The 20,698-nt window shown below is 48.5% G+C and overlaps 1 protein-coding gene across 1 annotated transcript in view; it reads right to left on the reverse strand.

Annotated features, from left to right (window-relative positions):
* LOC119432541 (ras-related protein Rac1-like) overlaps positions 1 to 20,698 on the reverse strand; it is a 29,005-nt gene that overhangs the window by 4,147 nt on the left and 4,160 nt on the right. Inside the window, 1 exon segment of the mRNA XM_049658287.1 lies at positions 19,903 to 20,020. Within this exon segment, the coding sequence (XP_049514244.1) occupies positions 19,903 to 20,020 (118 nt within the window).

Raw genomic sequence — 20,698 nt, forward strand, 5'->3', positions numbered from 1 at the left:
CCCGAGAAAACCATGATGGCCAAGAGGCATGAGCCTACCAGGAGGTCCCGACTTTGGCCGTAGTCCCTTTGGTACTAAAAAAAAGTAGTATTTATTTTTCACAGTCGCTCTCCTACGGCCAAATGCTTTCCAATCCTTCAGGTATAAGCGGAGTTGAACGTAGTTATAACACCAATCAGCAGCTATGTCCCCTGCTACGCTGCAAGCTACACAGGCGAGAGGCCAAGGGCGCAAAACCCCGTCCAAATGTGCACTGTCTCGGTGGCAAGAGGGTTCGTCACGGCACCCCAGGGAGACGGCGCTATAGACTACGCTAAGGCCGCGCTATAGACTACGCCGCTGCTATATAGGAAGCCACGCAGAGCAGATGCAGCTACGCACAACTGACCAGCAGTGCCAATTTTAAACAACTTTTCTGCCTTTTTGAGATCGCAGACATATGTATTATTCATGCTTTCACCTCAAAATAAGCAATAGCAGTATTACCGAGAACGTTGTCGCGATTGCAAAATCCGCCAATAGAAGGTGCATGACGTCATCGCATCTTCTGCGATGACGCTGAATGACGACATTTTTCACTGTTTTCGACAAGACGTAGTAAATTCTCTGCTACATGTAATGCAATAATATATATAAGGAACTTAATTATTCTCAATAAAAATTAAAGAAGACATGTTCATGTGCGTAAGAAAAATGATAAGGCCTGCCCTTAACTTAATCTCTCATCCATTTGTCTCTGCGCCTCTTTAAATTTTTAGTACTAGAACATGTCCTTTGGCAATAATATTTGGCCTACATGTTATCTCGCGCCTCTTCCACAGATCGGCGATGTTTTCTTGCTATATTAAAAAAGTGTTTGAAGGCTCCTTCAAAGAGGTTGTTAGCAAGCACAGCTGTGTTTCTCGTAATGCAGTAAAATTGACCAGTTATTTTTTAGGAACAGTGCCGCCGATATAGCTGCGACATTTCGTACGATCATGACCAGCCGCTGTTTTAAGTCCCATATCAAAGACATTTTTCCCACTCGAGAAACCTGACCCCTAGGAAATCGCAGTTATGTGGAAAACAGATTTTGTGTTTGTACGTGAAAAAAAAATTCGAGGACGCATAAGCTTCGCCTTTAAGAGTGGAACGGGATAGCATTCAACGATCTCTGGCTGCTTATCAGGCTTCTTTCTCGTACATTCAAATTACAATCCGACGCTATCACATCTGTAGGTTTTGGTTAAGTCGTACTTTACGATTGATTTTCTGAGGGCTTTTACTTTGAGAAATTCAATTTTGTTCCCTAACGCCTTGAGCCACGCGAAGGGCCTTGCCCTATTGGGCTGGTTCTGAATGGTGTGGTTCGGGATGATATTCCGCCAACGACGCCGGCGAGCCGATACGGACGCCGACGCCCTATTTTCTGCGACACGGGGCCCTTAAGCCTGTCGCGTTATACTGTCAGAAAAGAAACAAAATTATTTCCAATGTGTCCGAACAAATCATAAGAAGGCGCCCGAAATTGCTAAGCGACAGAACTTTACCTAGATTGTGCAGCGTTAAGTCGGCTTAAACTTGTATTCATCTTCAGCCATTCAGCAATATTGAATTATAGAATGACGGTAACGTTAGTTTATGGTCTTTTCTCGCTTTAGCAATTAGTTTTATGGACACAACAGGTTGATATTTATTAAAATCCTTGATGAGAAGCTTGTGCTACTCCGGTGGCTTTTAAAAGAGCACCCAAATCTGAGAAACGTAATTACACGGATCCAACACTCTGCATTAATTGCTTTTACTACTCTCCAGGGGCGATAAAAGCCAATTTCGGAGAAACATTTCCGGTTTATTTTTCGAATGTTCTCTGGCTGTATTGTATTGTTAGGTGTAGCTGATGCCCACAGCTACTTACAATTTATTTACACGTAAGCCAACGGATGCCAAGATGGCGACGCTATATGAAGCGGGAACACGTCGTCGTTCTCCTCTTCAGCGCAGCCACACTGTGGCGACTGTTCCGTATCATCACCCCCGGCAGTAGAAGCACCGTCCCGGTGCTTAGGCTACACATCCGCGGTGAAAGGGGTGTGATATGGCTTTAGCCTCGCTACGTGAACGATGTCACTTGCAGCTGACGACGACGCTGATTGGTCGGTGAGGATGATTTGATGTGACATCGGTCACTTGTCGCAACACACGATAAGGACCAGTGTAACGCGGCCGCAGCTTTTCAGAAAGACCCACAACGCGGATAGGTGACCAGAGAACCATCAGAGAACCCGGAGAGAGAGAGAGAGAAAAAAAAGGTAAAAGAAAGACGGGGAGGTTAACCAGAGGTTATCTCCGGTTGGCTACCCTGTACCGGGGGAGGGGTAAAGGGATGCGAAAGGAGAGAGAGAGAAAAATAAGTGAAAATAAAGAATAAACAAAAAGGAAGGAAACAAAAAAATCACACACGCACTTAAAACAGAACTGTTTCTGTGGGCACTGTCATGAAGTCCGCGAAGGCGTTCTCGTGTTGCATAGTCTGAACGTTCCGTCCTAAGTAACACAATGCAGAGTCACAATTTGTCACTGAGTCCGGTTTCTTTCAAGTAACGCAGCAGTGCCTTCAGGGCGGCTCACGCCGTTGTTTGTGTAGGCCAGTTTCCAAGAATGTTCCTTTCTGTTATTGGGCGTTTGTCCAGTTGATCTATTGTCGCTGAGAGAGCTGCTCTCTGCGGGTTGAAACGAGGGCACTCACAAAGAAGGTGTGCGATTGTTTCGTTGCACCCGCAGGATTCACAAAGTGGGCTATTGGCCATTCCGATAGGAAAGGAGTACGCATTTGAAAATGCAACTCCAAGCCATAGACGGATTAGAAGTGTACAGTCCCGTCGTGGAAGGTCGAATGAAATACGAAGCTGTAAATTAGGGTCCAGGGCATGAAGGCGTTCACTTGTGAAATCGGAGGAATTCCATTGCATCAATGTTAGCTCACGCGCAAGTACGGAAAGTTTTTTCGCTGCGTGGGCTCTCGAAAGAGGAATGGCAACGCAGTTGACACCGTCATGGGCAGATCGGGCCGCTGAGTCCGCTCGATCATTGCCATGTATGCCACAGTGACTAGGCAACCACGGATATATTATATTGTGCCCTTCATCAACTATGCGATGGTGTACTTGTCTTATCTCTGCGACGAGCTGCTCATGTGATCCATGGCGCAGTACTGAGAGTAAACTCTGGAGGGCTGCCTTGGAGTCACAGAAGATTGACCATGGATGGGGTGGTTCCTCCAGAATGAAATGAAGAGCCGCACGGAGGGCTACCAGTTCAGCAGCTGTCGTTGATGAGACATGTGACGTCTTTAGCTGCATCTTGACGGATCTTGCTGGAATCACCACTGCGGCAGCTGAACTTGTAGGTGTGACTGAGCCATCGACATAAACATGTACGCGGCCACTGTGAACCTCATGTAAAAGTCCTAACGTGGCCTGTTTCAGGGCAGATGACGGCATGTGAGCTTTCTTTGTGATTCCTGGGATGGTGAGGCGTATGTCAGGTTTGTGCAGGCACCATAACGGTGAGGATGGTCTTGCTGCAGGCATGTAGTTCGATGGCAACGAGGTATGATTGGCTGCAATTATACGACTGAAAGTTGTGTGTGGCCTTTCTGTAAGTAAAGATGCAAGATGGTGGGAAGGTAGTCGGGCAACGTGCCAAATATGCGCCCTGAGGGCGTCGCTGGCTAAGTACGTTGATATTGGGTGGTCTCGCGCTATGACAATCGTTGCCGCCGTAGACGCACACTTCGGAAGACCGAGACACGTCCTTAGGGCTTGAGCTTGTAGTCCCTGGAGTACACGCAGGTTTGTTTTGCAGGTGTTGCCTAGCACCGGGAGGCTGTATCTTGCGAAACCGAGGAATAAGGCACTATAAAGCTGCAGCATTGACCGCACCGATGTGCCCCATGATTTTCCACCGAGGAATTTAAGGAGGTGTGTTATGGTCGTTAACCTCTTCTTTAGGTATGAAACGTGCGGGCTCCATGAAATGTCGCGGTCGATAATTACCCCTAAAAAGCGGTGTTTCCGTGCGTTTGCAATTGTTTGCCCATTGACACTTACAGAGTAAGGCCTCAATGCCTTCCGAGTGAATGTAACAAGGCAGCATTTCTCTGAAGCCAGCTCCAAGTTCTGTTTCGTAAGTACAGTGATGTTAACGTAGCTGCCTTTTGTAGCCTTGCTCGTACCTGCAGTCGTGTTACAGCAGACGCCCAGATGCAGATATCGTCAGCATAGATTGATATTCCAACGGTGTTGGGCAAGCATCTGACTAGGCCAACGAGCACTAAGTTGAATAGTGTCGGGCTCAACACCCCACCTTGTGGTACTCCACGGAATGTTTGGTGGTGAGTCGTGGCGCCATGTGTTCTTAACCATGCAATATGCCTATAATCTCACACAAAACAACCTACTGAACTTTTTAAAAACTTGCACCAGGTTTTCATCGTTATGCTGATGCACACACCTGCACCCTGTGCACCAAGTCTTGTTGTTTTGGTTTATTTGTCACATAGTATTTTACATGATACATTTTTCCTGAAATACATCATGTTGAACTCCTTCAGTATTTTTTATTTTCTTACTGGAACACACACACATATATACCAGGTGTCCAAATTAAGCTTTACGAAATTTTTAATATCGCCTGTGGCAGGTAGCATAATTCTTATCGTTCAGCTGGGTTATTCGAAGAGGTGGGCTTTAGTAGCACTAGAAATCGAAACACATATTCAACCAATTAGCAAAAACTGACAAATAACTTCTTGGTTAATTACTTTACGGCACACATGGCAATTTACTAATTGTAGCCGGTGAGGTTGCACGACGCATCCACTTAAAATGAATTTCCAGAATGACACCTGTTTTGAGATATTATTTGCCAAAGTGTAGGACCAAATACACGGGCGCTCCAGTTACTTTTGTGCTTGAATGTATAAAACAGCATTTTGGTAAATAGGTAAGTGGAACAACAGTGCATTTTAACGGCGAGTTTCATGGCGCATATCTCCAAACTGGTGTAATTCTGCAAATTCATTTCTAGTGGACACACCTGACAAGCTCACCGTCTACAATTTGTAAATTGCAATATATGTCGTAAATTAATTAACTGAGAAGTTAGTAAATCTTTGTTAATTAGTTGACTATGTGTGGCGATTTCTTGTGCTACTAATGTCCGCCTCTTCGAATAACCCGGTTCAATGATAAGCATTATGCTACCTGACACAGGCGATTTTTTTTTAAATTTCACAAAGCTTAATTTTGAACACCGGGTATGTTCTGTCCCATAAAACAGGTGCCATAGCAATCACTCTAAGTGAAGCCACTAAACTAGCCAATGCAGGGAAAAGATACAGTCTGAAAAAAACGGCAGATGCCACGCCCTGTGGGAATCGATGTTATGCGAAGCAGTGTGCGGAGAACTTACCAAGTTAACGAAACGACGATGAGAACACCAAGACGTAAGTAGCTCCTTCATGACCTACATGACACGCATGTCATGACATTCATATCATGAAAATATAAAATATTGAATGGAATCTAAAATATCAATTTTTGGACCCGCGTTGATCTCTCGTGCAGTCACCCTTTAGCCACACCCAAGAGACCTTAAGGCGAAAGCCTTAGTCATGCTCATGACTATGACTTCGACCATCAAACTTTAGTGTTTCCTTCAATTAGTACCCACGTCCGAACCATTGCAGTGGTTTTTGAATCATATTTTTTTTGCGAGTCATTGTCATTTATACTGAGTCATGCCGATGACTATGATTTCTAGCAGCATCCTTGTGTGTTTTCTTCACTTAACGCCCACGTCTGAACCGATGCCAGTGGTGTTTCAGTGCTATACTTTTTTCGCTGAGTCATTATCATTTTTGCTGAGTCATGCTCATGACTATGGTTTCTACCATCGTCCTTTAGTGTTCCCTTTACTTAGTGCCCACGTCCCAACCCATTCCAGTGGTTTTTGAGTGTTAATATTTTTTCGCTGAGTCATTGTCATGAACTACATGGCACGCATGCCATGATATTCATGTCATGACATATCATTTATGTTCGTCACATACTCTTGTCATGGTATGTCAATTTGGGTACATACCAAGTTAACGAAACGACCATGAGAGCACAAAGTCGTAGGCGGCTAGATAGATAGATACGGTCAAAGTAGCAAATGTTCGACCAAGAAATGCTTCGTATTTAAAGAAAAAAAATAAAAAGCTCGAGGTAAGAGCATACGGCGGCCTCTGCTGCTGACAAGGGGAACTGCTGGAAGGCATCTGATGTCCGGCTATGAAGCTGCTTCATCCTCACAGCTGGCAATGAAACGGCTGCAGTCTTGAAACACTGGAGAAAAAATTAGACATTGCGATATCACCCAGAGCACGCAAAACTGCCAGCAAGTTTATATTGGATCACTTCTGCTGCGATGCTGAGTTTTGTATGTTGCCCAGCTTACATTATTGGTAACTCAAGCTTGCCAAAATTTTATATCTTAACAGGCATTGCTCTTTACAAACTAAAGCCTTTACTCAACTCATGCACCTATGTACTTAAGCCATGAAATATTATCGATCACCTAAACTGAATGGCTTCTAAGGCAAATTATTTAGGTCAGAAGTAATTTATATTTGATGAGTGTTACTGACATTGTATACCAAGGTAGTATTCTCTTTTTACAATAGACAATGGCGGACCTAAAGCACATCGTTCTCACATAATTGGGTTGACCAGCCAGCCTGTTTTTTTTTTTTTGTTTTTTTGACCCCAGCAGGAATTGTGTTAATAATACTTGTGCACGGTAGGATTACGCTCCTGAGCTGGATGATCCTGAGCTGTATGATCCTGAGCTGGAAAGCCCACTTATATCTGTGTTTTTGCATCTAGAAATTAGAACTGGATGGCACGGCAGCTAAAAATTTAAGAAGTCGCGTCCAGTGCACAGAGCCGGCTGTTGAATAAGAACAGTGTATAAGCACCGATTATACAGATATAGCATAAAAGTTGTCGCAGTTTCACCTGAAAGGCGAAGCATCAATTGCGATAGCAAATTTGTAGAGAGCTATACGGAGTAATGATATTAGCTTTATCAGCTGTATAAACTTGGACATGCAGCAGCACCGGTAACACGCAGAACTGATGTCGACGCCGTTGGCGTTTTGCCCGCGTTCGCTCAAAATGCGTGCGGCGTTGGTGACTGTTGCCGGAGCCTCTGATATAAATAGGCACTTGGTGCCGCAGCTAAACGTCGCCTCCCTTCCCTCCCCCCTTTCCTCCACGGCCTGTCGCGCGTCGAAAGAAGGCACGTTTGCTCTACATATATGGTGATTGTAGAGGAGGAAAGAGACGCCTACTTCTGCAGCCCTTAAGGGAGCACAGCGCAGAACGCGCGTTTTTTCTCCGCCGTGCGTTCACTCCCCGTGAAAGCGCGCGTCCCTCGCGCCCTTTGACTCGCACGTACAGCGTTCGGTGGCGCGCGGCGACGATTTCATCTCCATTGACGTCATACGGAACCTCACGGCGACGGCGACGCCGACGGCAGAAATTTGCTTTTGAGTGTCCATATAATTGCTATCGCAATAATATTTGTACGGGAGGCGTAGCATAGTGGCGGCCTCAGCAGAGACTCTACCCAACCACCGAGCGACGCGCCCGTATGACCTGTCGCCGCAAACGCTATCGTGTATAAATTGACGTGTTTCTTCACACTAACCGCATCGTTTTCTGCCCCACCAGCACTGCTCCGGCTGCTGAGAGTTGAGAAACCTGAATCCAAGCAGAACACCTGTTGCCGCTAAGTACGCTAACTAAAGAGTTTCTAAAAGACATAACATAACCACCTTGCTCTGATTGGCAGCTCGTGCGGCGCAGACTCGTAGTGCCGTTGGAAACTCACACCACACTTTTAATAACCGAAACGCGCCGCCGATATTTGACGGCCGCAGACCAAAGTCGACGGGCGCTGGCTCAATCGCGCACTGCCGGCACAATCAGCGGCGTCGGCGCGAAGAGAAAGACGCTAGCACGGAGTGTACCAGCAAATCAGCACAGTGCGCGCTTAGTAAGCGATCTACTGCACACAACCGTACGAGGAGATTTTCGCCACGTATGCGGCAGTTAGCAGATACCGAGCACAAAGAAGCGCCGAAACACGTACCCACATCGCAGTAAACAGTCGACACATTTTAAGGCCGTGGTTAGGCGGCGATGCTTATCTCGCCCCGAACTGCACGTAACTTCTCTGGCAGTGGCTTGCGCTTGGGGCACATGTCGAACGCGAACAGCCATCCAATTAACACCTCAAAGGCCTGGCAAAGTACCTCATCATCTAAAATCACGATTTCTAAGTACTCTCGCTTCACTCTAAGCACACAACTCGCCTCCAATACGGCAAAGCTCGCAAAAACACGATAATCGTGCAAAAATAGTTATGGACTATATGCACTTATATGCACAAATTTTCATTGCTGAACTATATGCACTTAGATGACACGTAGGGAACTGCAGGACACACAAAACAAAGGGTGTCGGAAGACACCCATGCTTTGACATGGCAAGACGCTTTCCGGCGAGGAACTACGACGGGTCTTCGAGCTCCAACTGGCAAGGGTGGTCGCCTGATTGTGCTCCACGCAGGCGACGAGTAGGGCTTCGTAAATAGAGCTCGCCGCGTCTTTCGCGCAAAGAAGAGTGTTGGTGATTAATAATTCATTCAGAGTAGGATAGTCACCGTTTTGAGAAGTTGTTGATTGAACAAATATTGCCGAACATGGAACCCGCCAGCGTTATCGTCATGGACAATGCAAGCTATGATAGCGTTCAGCTTGAAAAGGTGCCGTCTATATCAACTAAAAAAAGTAATATTCAGTCGTGGTTGAGAAGCAAAAATGTTCCGTTTTATACTGACCCGCTAAAGGCAGAGCTGCTGCAGCTTGTGTATGAACATGAGCACAAGTATATAGGGCACTAATTTGACACCCTAACCAAAGCAGGAGGTCATGATGCTATAAAGTTGCCGACGTATCACTGTGAATTCAACTCAACAGAGCTAGCTTAAAGCACAGTGAAAGGGTACGTGGCCGCAAATACCGCAATATTTAAGCATGACGACGCTGAAGAACGTTCGCATGCAGAAAACAACTGAGTAACGAGGAAAACTACAGGTAGAACTGCGCTCTGTGGATAGAATCGAAAAGAAATCATGGGACAGGGATGGCGAAATCGACGACAACATTCAGAGCCTGATAATCGAGCTTGGCTCGGACTCGAATCAAGCTGTGAAGGTTGTGAAAGTGAGACAAGTGCCTGGGCAGAAATACCGCTTGTGCTTTGCTTCTGTTCTTTGTGTTCTATTTGACAAAGGGTGCTTACAAACTAAACCTTTTTGCTGATTTTCACGACCGCTCTCCCAGCACTCTCACTTTTGTCGGTATTTGTTACCTTGTAGAACTTTGTGTTATAGCTCATATTCATGTTATCATTAGTGTCTAGTAAAAATATTGTCCGCTGCTGACTGTAGGCGTCAAGAAAAATAAACAAAATGTGCATTGAAGCTTCTGAAAGATTTTTCCATTGATAAACTCTTCATTTTGCCATCATCTCAGTGTACCTTCTGGTCATAATTTCAAATGGCATCAGTATATCAGCTGCATTTCTGACAAAAGTTATGTACTCTTACTGAAACAGCGAAATATAAAGCTGTGGCACGCGCTACATAATCGTGAACATCACCAGGACAGGGCTATTCCTTTCACTGACATGTTCTTCATAAGTTAATTTACCTGAGGTCAAAACAAACAAAAAGTCTAACATCGACGCTTCGCTAATTCTTACTGAATTATGTTCGTCTGCGATCAAAAATGCACAGGAGCTGTGCAAGGCCAACAAACCAAAACTAAAATCGAAACACGCTCCAAACCGGATTACTTCGCGTAGGATTACATGTGCAGAAGTACCGCCCGTGTAGTCTTCCCTTGATTGCCAAGAAAAGTTATCCCCACCCTATTTAAAAGGGGATGCCAATAAGCAATAACAGTCGTGCAAGTACAATTCTCATTGGACCCAAAATATTAGCTAAGCCATTGTAGGACTCTAGTTTCAGCTACAGCAACGCCAGAAGGTTTCCCTATAGTTTTATAACTACAGTATACTCTAAGCTGCCGATATATGTAAGTTTTTAGAAGGCTAGTGATAATATTTCACATGTAGCAGCGAACTTTATTTTCATATTTCGCAGCATTTTATTGCAGCCGGGTTTGGGCACGAATCTCACTGCTTTATTTTTAACCGTTCCATGCGTTTGTATTATTAACCCATTAAACGCTGCTACTAGATGTGGCGCATCAAAAAAAAAACTATTTCAGCTTGGCTAGAGGGTAGAGTTGTACATCAAAAATAAATTGTATTTGCCTGGCATCAGTAGTTCACAAAATACAGTGTTCCCAAATAGGACCAGCTCAACCTGGTCAACCGAACGAGAAGGGCAGCTAAGGCCGCTGGACTCCTGGACTGAGGGGACCAGCCACTGCAGAGCGGAGGAGCCACCTACGCTCGCGTGCTCCTTTGCATAAAGTTTATTCTTTCTCTCTCTCTCTCGTGCACGCGAGCTAGAAGCATGAGGTGGAACTCCATTCACGCTTTATTTTCTCTCATGGTCGACAGCAAAACAGTGGATGTGGAGGGGGACGCTACGCATCTGGCACTTCATTCGTGTGTTTTTGGTGCACTGGCGGCACCAGCTGTGCTTTCCCAAAGGCACCAAATGATGGTCGCGGCCTCCCTTGCTGTGCAGAGCAGGAGCACCTGAAGGGCCAGGCGGTTACCGGGTGTCCAGTCTCTTGGTGAGCAGACCTTCGACTAGGAGCCTCGTGAACTGAAGCTGGTGAAGCTGCCGTTCACTCCCTAGTTCTCTCTATAACCTCCAGGCTGATGAACTTATCAAGTAGGTCGACACCTCCCCTATGCTTGTTCTGTTACTCTCGGGTGGGGCACTTGAATTAGCGTTCACACCTTTTGGCTGTAGCGGCTGGCTGTGGCGGTTGGGTGAATGCCATCATAATTGGTGGCAACGCACAGACACTTACTGTCATTCAGCATGACAGCAAGGACCTCGCCATCGCACATAAAACCAAAAGATCATCTGCTCTGACTGGCTAGTTCCTTCGAATCCGGAAGTGAGCATTTCTTCAGCCTGACCTCCCTCACCGTTCCTGTTGCTCTGAATCGACGTTCTTTCAGCTCTTGCAGTAACAGGGTTTTGGAACGGGCGAGTTGGTATTTCATTGCAGTAAAGCATGCGATGTGAAAAAATTGGCCATAAAAAAAGCCGGCAGTTCCCACACCATGTGGGAATGGATGTTATGTGAAGCAGTTTGCGGTGAGCCTATTATATTAACAAAACGACCATTCGAGCTCCAAGACATAGGCGGCTGATTCATGACATACATGACACACATGTCATGACATTCATGTCATGAGTCCTCAGGAGTCCCTTTAGCTACACTCAATAAATCTTAAGGCGAAAGCCTTAGTCATGCTCATGACTATGACTTCGACCATGAAATTTGAGCTTTTCCTTCATTTAGTACCACATCATACCCATTCCATTGGTTCCTGAGTGTTAATATTTTTCTTTGAGTATTGTCACTTTTGCTGACTCATGCTCATGACTATAACTTCTATCACCATGCTTTAGTGTTTCCTTCACGTAGTACCCACGACAGAACCCATGTCAGTGGCTTTTGAGTGTTAATCTTTTTTCGCTGAGACGTTGTAATTTCTGCTCAGTCATTCTCATGACTATGACTTCTCCCATCATCATTTAGTCCACGTCCGAACCAATTACAGTGGTTTGTGAGTGTTAATCTTTTTTCGCGGAGTCATTGTCATTTTTGCTGAGTCATGGTGATGACTATGGCTTCTACAATCATCCTTTAGTGATTCTTTCCCTTAGTACCCATGTCAGAATCCATTTCAATGGCCTTTGAGTGTTAGTATTTTTTCACTAGGTGACGTCGAATTTACTCGCGTCTATTGTGGACCCAATAAAGTTCACTCACTCACTCACTCACTCACTCACTCACTCACTCACTCACTCACTCACTGAGTAATTGTCATTTTGCTGAGTCGTGCTCATAATTATGAATTCTACCATCATCCTTTAGTGTTTCCTTCCCTTAGGGACCACGTCCGAACCCATTCCAGTGGTTTTGGAGTGTTAATCTTTTTGCACTGGGTCTTTGTCATGACCTCCATGACACTCATGTAATGCCAATAATGTCATTTTCTATCACTTATGTTTTTCATACACTCTTGTCATGATATGCCAATTTTGGTACCTGCCAAGTTAACGAAACGACCATCAGAGCACCAAGACGTAGGCGGCTGTTTCATGTCCTACACGACACGCATATCATGACATTCATGCCATGACATAATATTTATGGTCGTCATATACTCTCATCATAGTGTCACGTAGTAGTGACGCTGAAGAAAACAGTCGTAAAACTGTGTACGACGAAACTGGTTGTTTATTGGGCGAACCTGTGCCCACAAAAGCAAGGTACACTCAAAGCACAACGATAGCGGCGAACACAGTCGGCGATCGTCGAAAATCTGATCAGCGGCGAAGCGCGTCGGCTTTTATACCTGAGTCATCGAAGGTTCCAGATTAATCCCTGATGCCCGCGTGTCTTCCAGAAAGTTCTAGACAATTCGCGTCGGTCATACAATCAGATAACATAAGCGTCGGTGAAAACAGGCAACGGAAAGAAGCATCGACAACGTTCTAGAAACTTCCGATACAGGCGCGTCCTGCGCCGAGCGATAACGTATAACATTTGTTAGCCGGTGGAAAGCGGCCACCGGTGAAAGATAAACATGTATACGTGTCAATACCCTCCCCTTAAAAAGCATCGTCCCGATGCTACAAACACGAAAGCGAAAACAAAACCATGCGTAATAAACCACAAACAAACAAACAAAAAAACAATAACAAAGTAACGAAGTACCTAAGGTCGTCAGCGGGCGTAGAAAGGTTTAAGACGCACCACATGGATGACTTCAGGTCGTGCCCGGCGCCGCTGTGATTGCGAAATGCCGTCTGGCACGACCTCATAGTCCAGTGCGCCAATACGTCGGATTATCTTATATGGTCCGAAATAGCGACGCAACAGTTTCTCGCTAAGTCCTCGTCGGCGAATCGGAGTCCAGACCCAAACACGGTCGCCGGGCTGGTACTCGACGTAGCGTCGTCGAAGATTGTAGTGTCGGCTGTCGGTCCTCTGCTGGTTCTTGATGCGCAGGCGGGCGAGCTGTCGACCTTCTTCGGCACGCTGCAAATAAGTGGCAACGTCGACATTTTCTTCGTCAGCGACGTCTGGTAGCATGGCGTCAAGCGTCGTTGCCGCGTTCCTTCCGTAGACCAGGTTGAACGGCGCCATGTGCGTCGTTTCTTGCACGGCCGTGTTGTATGCGAAGGTCACGTACGGAAGGATGGCATCCCACGTCTTGTGTTCGACGTCGACGTACATTGCCAGCATGTCGGCGATGGTCTTATTTAGGCGCTCGGTGAGGCCATTCGTCTGCGGGTGGTAGGCGGTGGTGCGGCGATGGCTTGTCTGGCTGTACCGCAGGATGGCTTGAGTTAGTTCTGCCGTAAAGGCCGTGCCTCTGTCGGTGATGAGGACTTCTGGGGCACCGTGACGCAGGAGGATGTTCTCAACGAAGAATCGGGCTACCTCGGCGGCACTGCCTTTGGGCAAGGCTTTTGTTTCGGCGTAGCGGGTGAGGTAGTCCGTAGCGACGACGATCCATTTATTCCCGGACGTCGACGTCGGAAAAGGCCCCAGTAAGTCCATCCCGATCTGCTGGAACGGTCGGCGAGGTGGCTCGATTGGCTGTAGAAGTCCGGCTGGCCTTGTCGGCGGTGTTTTGCGTCGCTGACAGTCTCGGCATGTCCTTACGTAATGGGCGACGTCGGCAGAGAGGCGAGGCCAGTAGTATTTTTCTTGTATCCTCGCGAGAGTGCGCGAAAAACCGAGATGTCCAGCCGTTGGGTCGTCATGGAGAGCTTGCAGAACCTCTGGACGCAATGCTGAGGGTACCACGAGGAGGTAGTTGGCTCGGAGAGGCGAGAAGTTCTTCTTTAGGAGAATGTCGTTTTGCAAGAAAAACGACGCCAATCCTCGCCTGAACACCTTCGGCACAATGACGGTCTTGCCTTCCAGGTAGTCTACAAGGCTCCTTAGTTCCAGGTCGGCTCGTTGTTGTTCGGCGAATTCGTCGGCACTGATGGGTCCCAAGAAAGTGTCGTCATCCTGGTCGTCTTGTGGCGGTGGTTCGACGGGGGCGCGAGACAAACAATCGGCGTCAGAGTGCTTTCGCCCGGACTTGTAAACGACGGTGATGTCGAATGCTTGAAGTCTCAGGCTCCAGCGTGCGAGGCGACCTGAAGGATCCTTCAAGTTAGCTAGCCAACACAAGGCGTGGTGGTCGCTCACAACTTTAAAGGGCCTGCCATAGAGGTAGGGGCGAAACTTTGATGTAGCCCAGATGATGGCGAGGCACTCCTTTTCTGTTGTGGAATAATTTGCTTCCGCCTTCGATAGCGACCGGCTAGCGTAACTGACAACCCTTTCTAGTCCGTCAGTCCTCTGCACAAGCACGGCGCCGAGTCCTACGCTGCTTGCGTCGGTGTGGACTTCCGTATCGGCGTTTTCGTCGAAATGCGCAAGTATTGGCGGCGATTGCAGGCGTCGCTTCAGTTCTTCGAATGCTTCGACTTGCGGCGTCTCCCACTTGAACTCGACGTCGGCCTTCGTGAGATACGTCAGTGGCTCAGCGATCCGTGAGAAATTCTTGACGAAGCGCCTGTAATAGGCGCACAGTCCAAGAAATCTACGCACTGCCTTCTTGTCAGCGGGCGGAGGAAAGTTGGAGATGGCCGCAGTTTTCTGAGGGTCGGGGCGCACTCCAGACTTGTTGATGACGTGGCCCAAAAACAAGAGCTCCTCATATGCGAAGCGGCACTTTTCGGGCTTTAACGTGAGTCCGGAGGTTTTGATTGCTTGAAGAACTGTTTCAAGGCGCCGCAGGTGTTCTTCGAAGCTTGAGGCAAACACAACGACGTCGTCCAAATAGACGAGGCAAGTCTGCCACTTCAAGCCTGCCAGTACTGTATCCATGACGCGTTGGAAAGTCGCAGGTGCCGAGCAAAGACCAAACGGCATGACCTTGAACTCGAACAGTCCGTCTGGTGTTATAAAGGCAGTCTTCTCCCGGTCCCTCTCGTCGACTTCGATTTGCCAGTAGCCGGTTTTGAGGTCCATCGACGAAAAATACTTTGCGTTGTAGAGTCGATCCAAGGCGTCGTCAATCCGTGGGAGGGGGTATACGTCCTTCTTCGTGATCTTGTTGAGCCGACGATAATCGACGCAGAAACGTAGGGTTCCATCCTTCTTCTTCACTAACACCACGGGGGACGCCCACGGACTCTTGGACGGCTGGATGATGTCGTCGCGTAGCATTTCGTCGACTTGGTGCCTTATGGCTTCACGTTCGCGTGCCGAAACACGGTACGGGCTCTGACGGAGTGGGCGGACATTTTCGTCGGTGATGATGCGGTGCTTGGCGACAGGGGTTTGTCGAACTTTTGACGACGACGAGAAGCAGTCCTTGTATTGCAGGAGCAGAGCTTTTAGTTGTTCTTTCTTATGCCTGGGAAGGTTCTGATTGACGTCGAAAGTTGGCTCAGGTATTATAGTCGTCGTTGCAGGTGCACTGGAATCCGTGAAGGCGGAAGCACTGCTGGCTTGTACTATTTCGTCGATGTAGGCGACCGTGGTGCCTTTGTTAATGTGCTTATATTCGGGGCTGAAGTTCGTGAGCATCACCCTTGCTTTCCCTGCACGTAGCTCAGCTATGCCTCTAGCGACGCAAATTTCACGGTCGAGCAGTAAGTGATGATCGCCCTCGATGACGCCTTCCATGTCTGCAGGCACTTCGGTACCGACGGAAATCATTACGCTGGAGCGCGGTGGAACGGTGACTTGTTCTTCAAGCACATTCAAGGCATGGTAACTGATGCTTGTATCCGGCGGTATCGCTTTGTGTGTTGAAAGCGTTATCGACTTGGACCTTAAGTCGATGACTGCACCATGTTGGTTTAGAAAGTCCATGCCTAGGATGACGTCCCTGGAGCAGTGCGGCAGGATTACGAAGCTCGCCGGGTAAGTGCGTTTGTTTACCGTGACTCGCGCTGTGCAGATTCCAGCCGGCGTTATTAGGTGACCTCCCGCTGTCCGTATATCGGGTCCTTGCCAGGCCGTCTTCACCTTCTTTAACTTGGCGGCGAACGTGCCACTGAAAACTGAATAGTCGGCGCCAGTGTCGACGAGAGCGGTGACGTTATGACCATCGATGAGCACGTCTAGATCGGTAGACCGGCGTCTGGCGTTGCGGTTAATTCGTGGCGTCGGATCACGGCTGCGTCGGCTTGCTCTGCTGCTGCTACGTCGCGTCGGAAGGTCTTCGTTCGGCGGCGATGTGTTGTCAAGGCTGTTGCTAGGCGGCGTGCTGATATCTCGCCGTGATGATTCGCGAATCGTCGTCGTCGTCGTCGGCGGCGGAGGATCTTCGGCATTGCGTCGTACAGCAACCGCACCTCCATCGGTTGCTGCTTTAAGTTTCCCGGGTATGGGCTGGGAGATCGGCCCCGAGTGGGACCGGCATACAGGCGGCGATGCGGCGAGGTGTAGCGGCCTGGTGACGGCGAGCGTGAGGGTCGTCGTGGTTGCCACTGGGCTCCGGCAAGGTAGTCGGCGATGTCACGTGGTCGCTCGCCAAGCTGTGGACGTGGCGCGTTGACGGCGAACCCTCGTAGGCCCATCACGCGGTATGGGCATCGGCGGTAGACATGGCCGGCTTCCCCGCAGTGATAGCAGAGCGGGCGGTGGCCGGGGGCGCGCCAAATGTCCGTCTTCCGCTGGTAGCTGCGCTGGGCGACGGGCGGGCGTGCTGGCGGCGGCGGCGGTGGACGACGGAACTGCGGCGTTACGGGGCCCTGGCGCGAGCGCGGAGGGGGGCCTTCACGACGGGCGACGGCGGCGTAGGTCATCGCTTGCGGCTGTGGTTGAGGCGATGCCGGAACTTCTGGCACTTCCAGTGATCGCTGAACCTCTTCTTTAACTATGTCAGCGATTGAAGCCACCTGAGGCTGCGATCTTGGGAATAATTTCTGTAGCTCTTCCCGTACAACCGCTCTGATCGCCTCGTGCAGGTCGTTGGCGCCTAGAGCTTGAGCTTCGGCGTAGTTTGTCAGCGCACGGCGGTTGTATTGCCTGGCTCGCATTTCAAGCGTCTTCTCGATCGTTGTCGCCTCCGAAACAAATTCTGCCACAGTCTTGGGCGGGTTGCGCATCAATCCGGTGAATAGATGCTCCTTGACGCCCCGCATCAAGAACCTAACTTTCTTTTCTTCAGACATGTCGGGGTCGGCGTGGCGGAAGAGGCGAGTCATCTCCTCCGTGAAGATCGCGATGCTCTCGTTCGGCAATTGAACTCTGGTTTCCAGGAGAACTTCAGCCCTTTCTTTTCGTACGACACTCGTGAAGGTCCTCACGAAGTTCTCGCGAAATAGGTCCCAAGTCACCAGGGTGGTCTCTCTGTTCTCAAACCATGTCCGAGCAGCGTCATCCAACGAAAAATAGACATGGCGCAGCTTGTCATCGTCGCTCCATTTGTTGAATGTCGCGGTCCTCTCGTACGTCTCCAGCCATGTTTCAGGGTCTTCAGCTGATGATCCACGGAAGGTAGGTGGCTCCCGAGGTTGCTGCAGCAGGATGGGGGACGCTGGGGCTGCCATTGTGGTCGTTGACTTGGCCTTGATCGCTGTGGTCTTCTCGGGAAGAAGTCCGTATTCTGGCAAAAGTCCTTGCTGCCTACGGCTAGCTCGCTGGTCCTTGGCGACGTTGGTCTCGTCGTCCGGTTTCGGGCTTGGGTCGCGGCTTTGCGGGGGCGTTCGCTGCATGAACGCACTAGCACCTCCACCAGATGTCACGTAGTAGTGACGCTGAAGAAAACAGTCGTAAAACTGTGTACGACGAAACTGGTTGTTTATTGGGCGAACCTGTGCCCACAAAAGCAAGGTACACTCAAAGCACAACGATAGCGGCGAACACAGTCGGCGATCGTCGAAAATCTGATCAGCGGCGAAGCGCGTCGGCTTTTATACCTGAGTCATCGAAGGTTCCAGATTAATCCCTGATGCCCGCGTGTCTTCCAGAAAGTTCTAGACAATTCGCGTCGGTCATACAATCAGATAACATAAGCGTCGGTGAAAACAGGCAACGGAAAGAAGCATCGACAACGTTCTAGAAACTTCCGATACAGGCGCGTCCTGCGCCGAGCGATAACGTATAACATTTGTTAGCCGGTGGAAAGCGGCCACCGGTGAAAGATAAACATGTATACGTGTCAATATATATATATATATATATATATATATATATATATAATATATATATATATACCTCTAGCTACTACGTGACCGGCTTCCAACATTACACATACACTTTTTCCACTTTGGCACTCATGATGCAAACGCATTAAAAATTGTCCCTTTCGCCCGAAGGACGAAGCATTAACACCAATAACAATTAAGGTTTAGCATTGCGCCTGAACGCATCGGACGGTGTTTCATGCGCGTGCGACACGGCTCGAAGCAGCACACAAGGCAATTTCTGCTGGGCAGAAGCGAGAGGGCCCGGGCAACTATGGTTTAGGATGAAAGGCATACTTATACAAATGAAATGTCTTATGATTGCTTTTCGCGCTCTGCAATTGCCCAAATTCTGGCGAATAAATCAGTCAAGGCCATAAAGCCTGATCACAACAATTTCCGTGTTTCTGGCCTTGCTACAAAGGGCCAAGACGTCGAGAATGTACGATACATTGGATTCGATCGACGTCTGTACGCGTGTGGCAAGGGCATTCTTTGCATTGAGTTCGCGACCAAACAAACGGACTGCCAAAAAGGTAGCGGAGCTTCTCTTTGAAGAGATCCCAGCTCGTGATCTCCGCCTCTCGTGAGTCTGGAAATATGCCCGTGGAGTGCCGTAGAGATAGAAAAAATGTCACAGTTTCGCCCTAAGGGCGAAGCAATGAATGCGATAGCAACACAGCATCGGATGCCACATGTGACTGCATGGTGCGGACATGTTTGTATAAGCGGGGCCAGTCGTCAACATCAGGACTGCCGACACCGGTGAAAGCCCGAGGATACCGAGGTGGGGGGGGATGGTGACGTAGGTCGTGACTTCAGGCGTAGAGGCTTGCGGCGTAGATGAAGTGCCGCAAGCAGGAGCCGAAGTTGCATTGTCGGCCTAGCGACCGCTGCGAAGCTCCATGGCGGTTACGCAGAACGTTCACCTCCACCAATAACGTTACGTGTAGCTGATGCGCCAGGCTATTTACAATATATTTACTCGTAGGCCCACCGTGGCCAAGATAGCGACCCTATTTCAATCGGGAACACGTCGTATTCCTCCTCTTCAGTGCAGCCACTGCTGTTCCCTATCAATATAGTATCTATCTATAGCATATCGAAGAACCAATACTGGACCACCACACCAACGCCGACGATGACGGCGAAAATTCGCCAGGAGTACAGTCCACATAATTGTTATCGCAATAAAACAAACACGCGCTTTATGTGGTATACGTATCTCGGCATAAATGACAAATGGACGCGTTCAACGTAGCTTGCGTCGTCAACCGCGCGCGTGAAAAGTGCGGGGCCGCTGTCACGGCACTACATACACATTCCTCAACATGATGGGAGTAGAAGAAAAAAAAAATGATGATACGACAATCAGCGTACCTACTAAGACGTACGGCGTCGTGGGGCAGTGATGCTTGAGCTCGGGTTGCCACTTTGTCAAGATGTTGTTATACGAGGCTTCGCTGCTGATGCTGAAGCACAGCAGGAAGACGTCCGACTGCAGTGAGGCGGAAGAGAAGAAGACGGATGAGCTCTCGCCAGACACAAGTTTCCATATACGGGCGCGCACACGCGCTGTGACTCTATACGCAAAGCAACTATTGCCTCTGACAACGCAACCCTTTTTCAAACATCCAACGTTCTCAAAGTGAAATAAATTAGGGCCCGGAAATAACTCGCGTAAATAAAGTAAGCAAATGTGAACGCTGTGCACTATTTTTATATAGCACGTTTTTCTTTTTGCGTGATAGCGCGACCGCGCTGTCTCAGTGACTATATGTCATTCTGCTGCTCTGCACGAGGTCACGAGTTCTACTTCTATAGCCACAGCAGTCGCATTCCAATATGGGCGCCGAAGGGGAAAAAGTGCTCGTTCTGCGAGGTTGCGATTCCCGTTGAAGAAGCTCGGGTGTTCACAACTGACCAGGAGTCCTCCACTACAGATATACGGCCCTTTTTCTCGTAGCCCTTCTGTACTGCTTTGGTACAGGTTAAGCCGCAGTAATCAGCGAATTCGTTCCGGTAAACGCTGCTGACATTTCGCAGTATTACCCGTCTGGCGTTATAACGGTTCAGACGCGAGTGTTATCGATTAGGGGCTATATAGGTTTGGCGGTAAATGATAAATGAAGATATTTTCTTGGCGTGCGTGAAGTAGAAGTGGGCGTGTTCCGTG

The sequence above is a fragment of the Dermacentor silvarum genome, chromosome 11, assembly GCF_013339745.2.
Source record: "Dermacentor silvarum isolate Dsil-2018 chromosome 11, BIME_Dsil_1.4, whole genome shotgun sequence".
NCBI lineage: Eukaryota > Metazoa > Arthropoda > Arachnida > Ixodida > Ixodidae > Dermacentor > Dermacentor silvarum.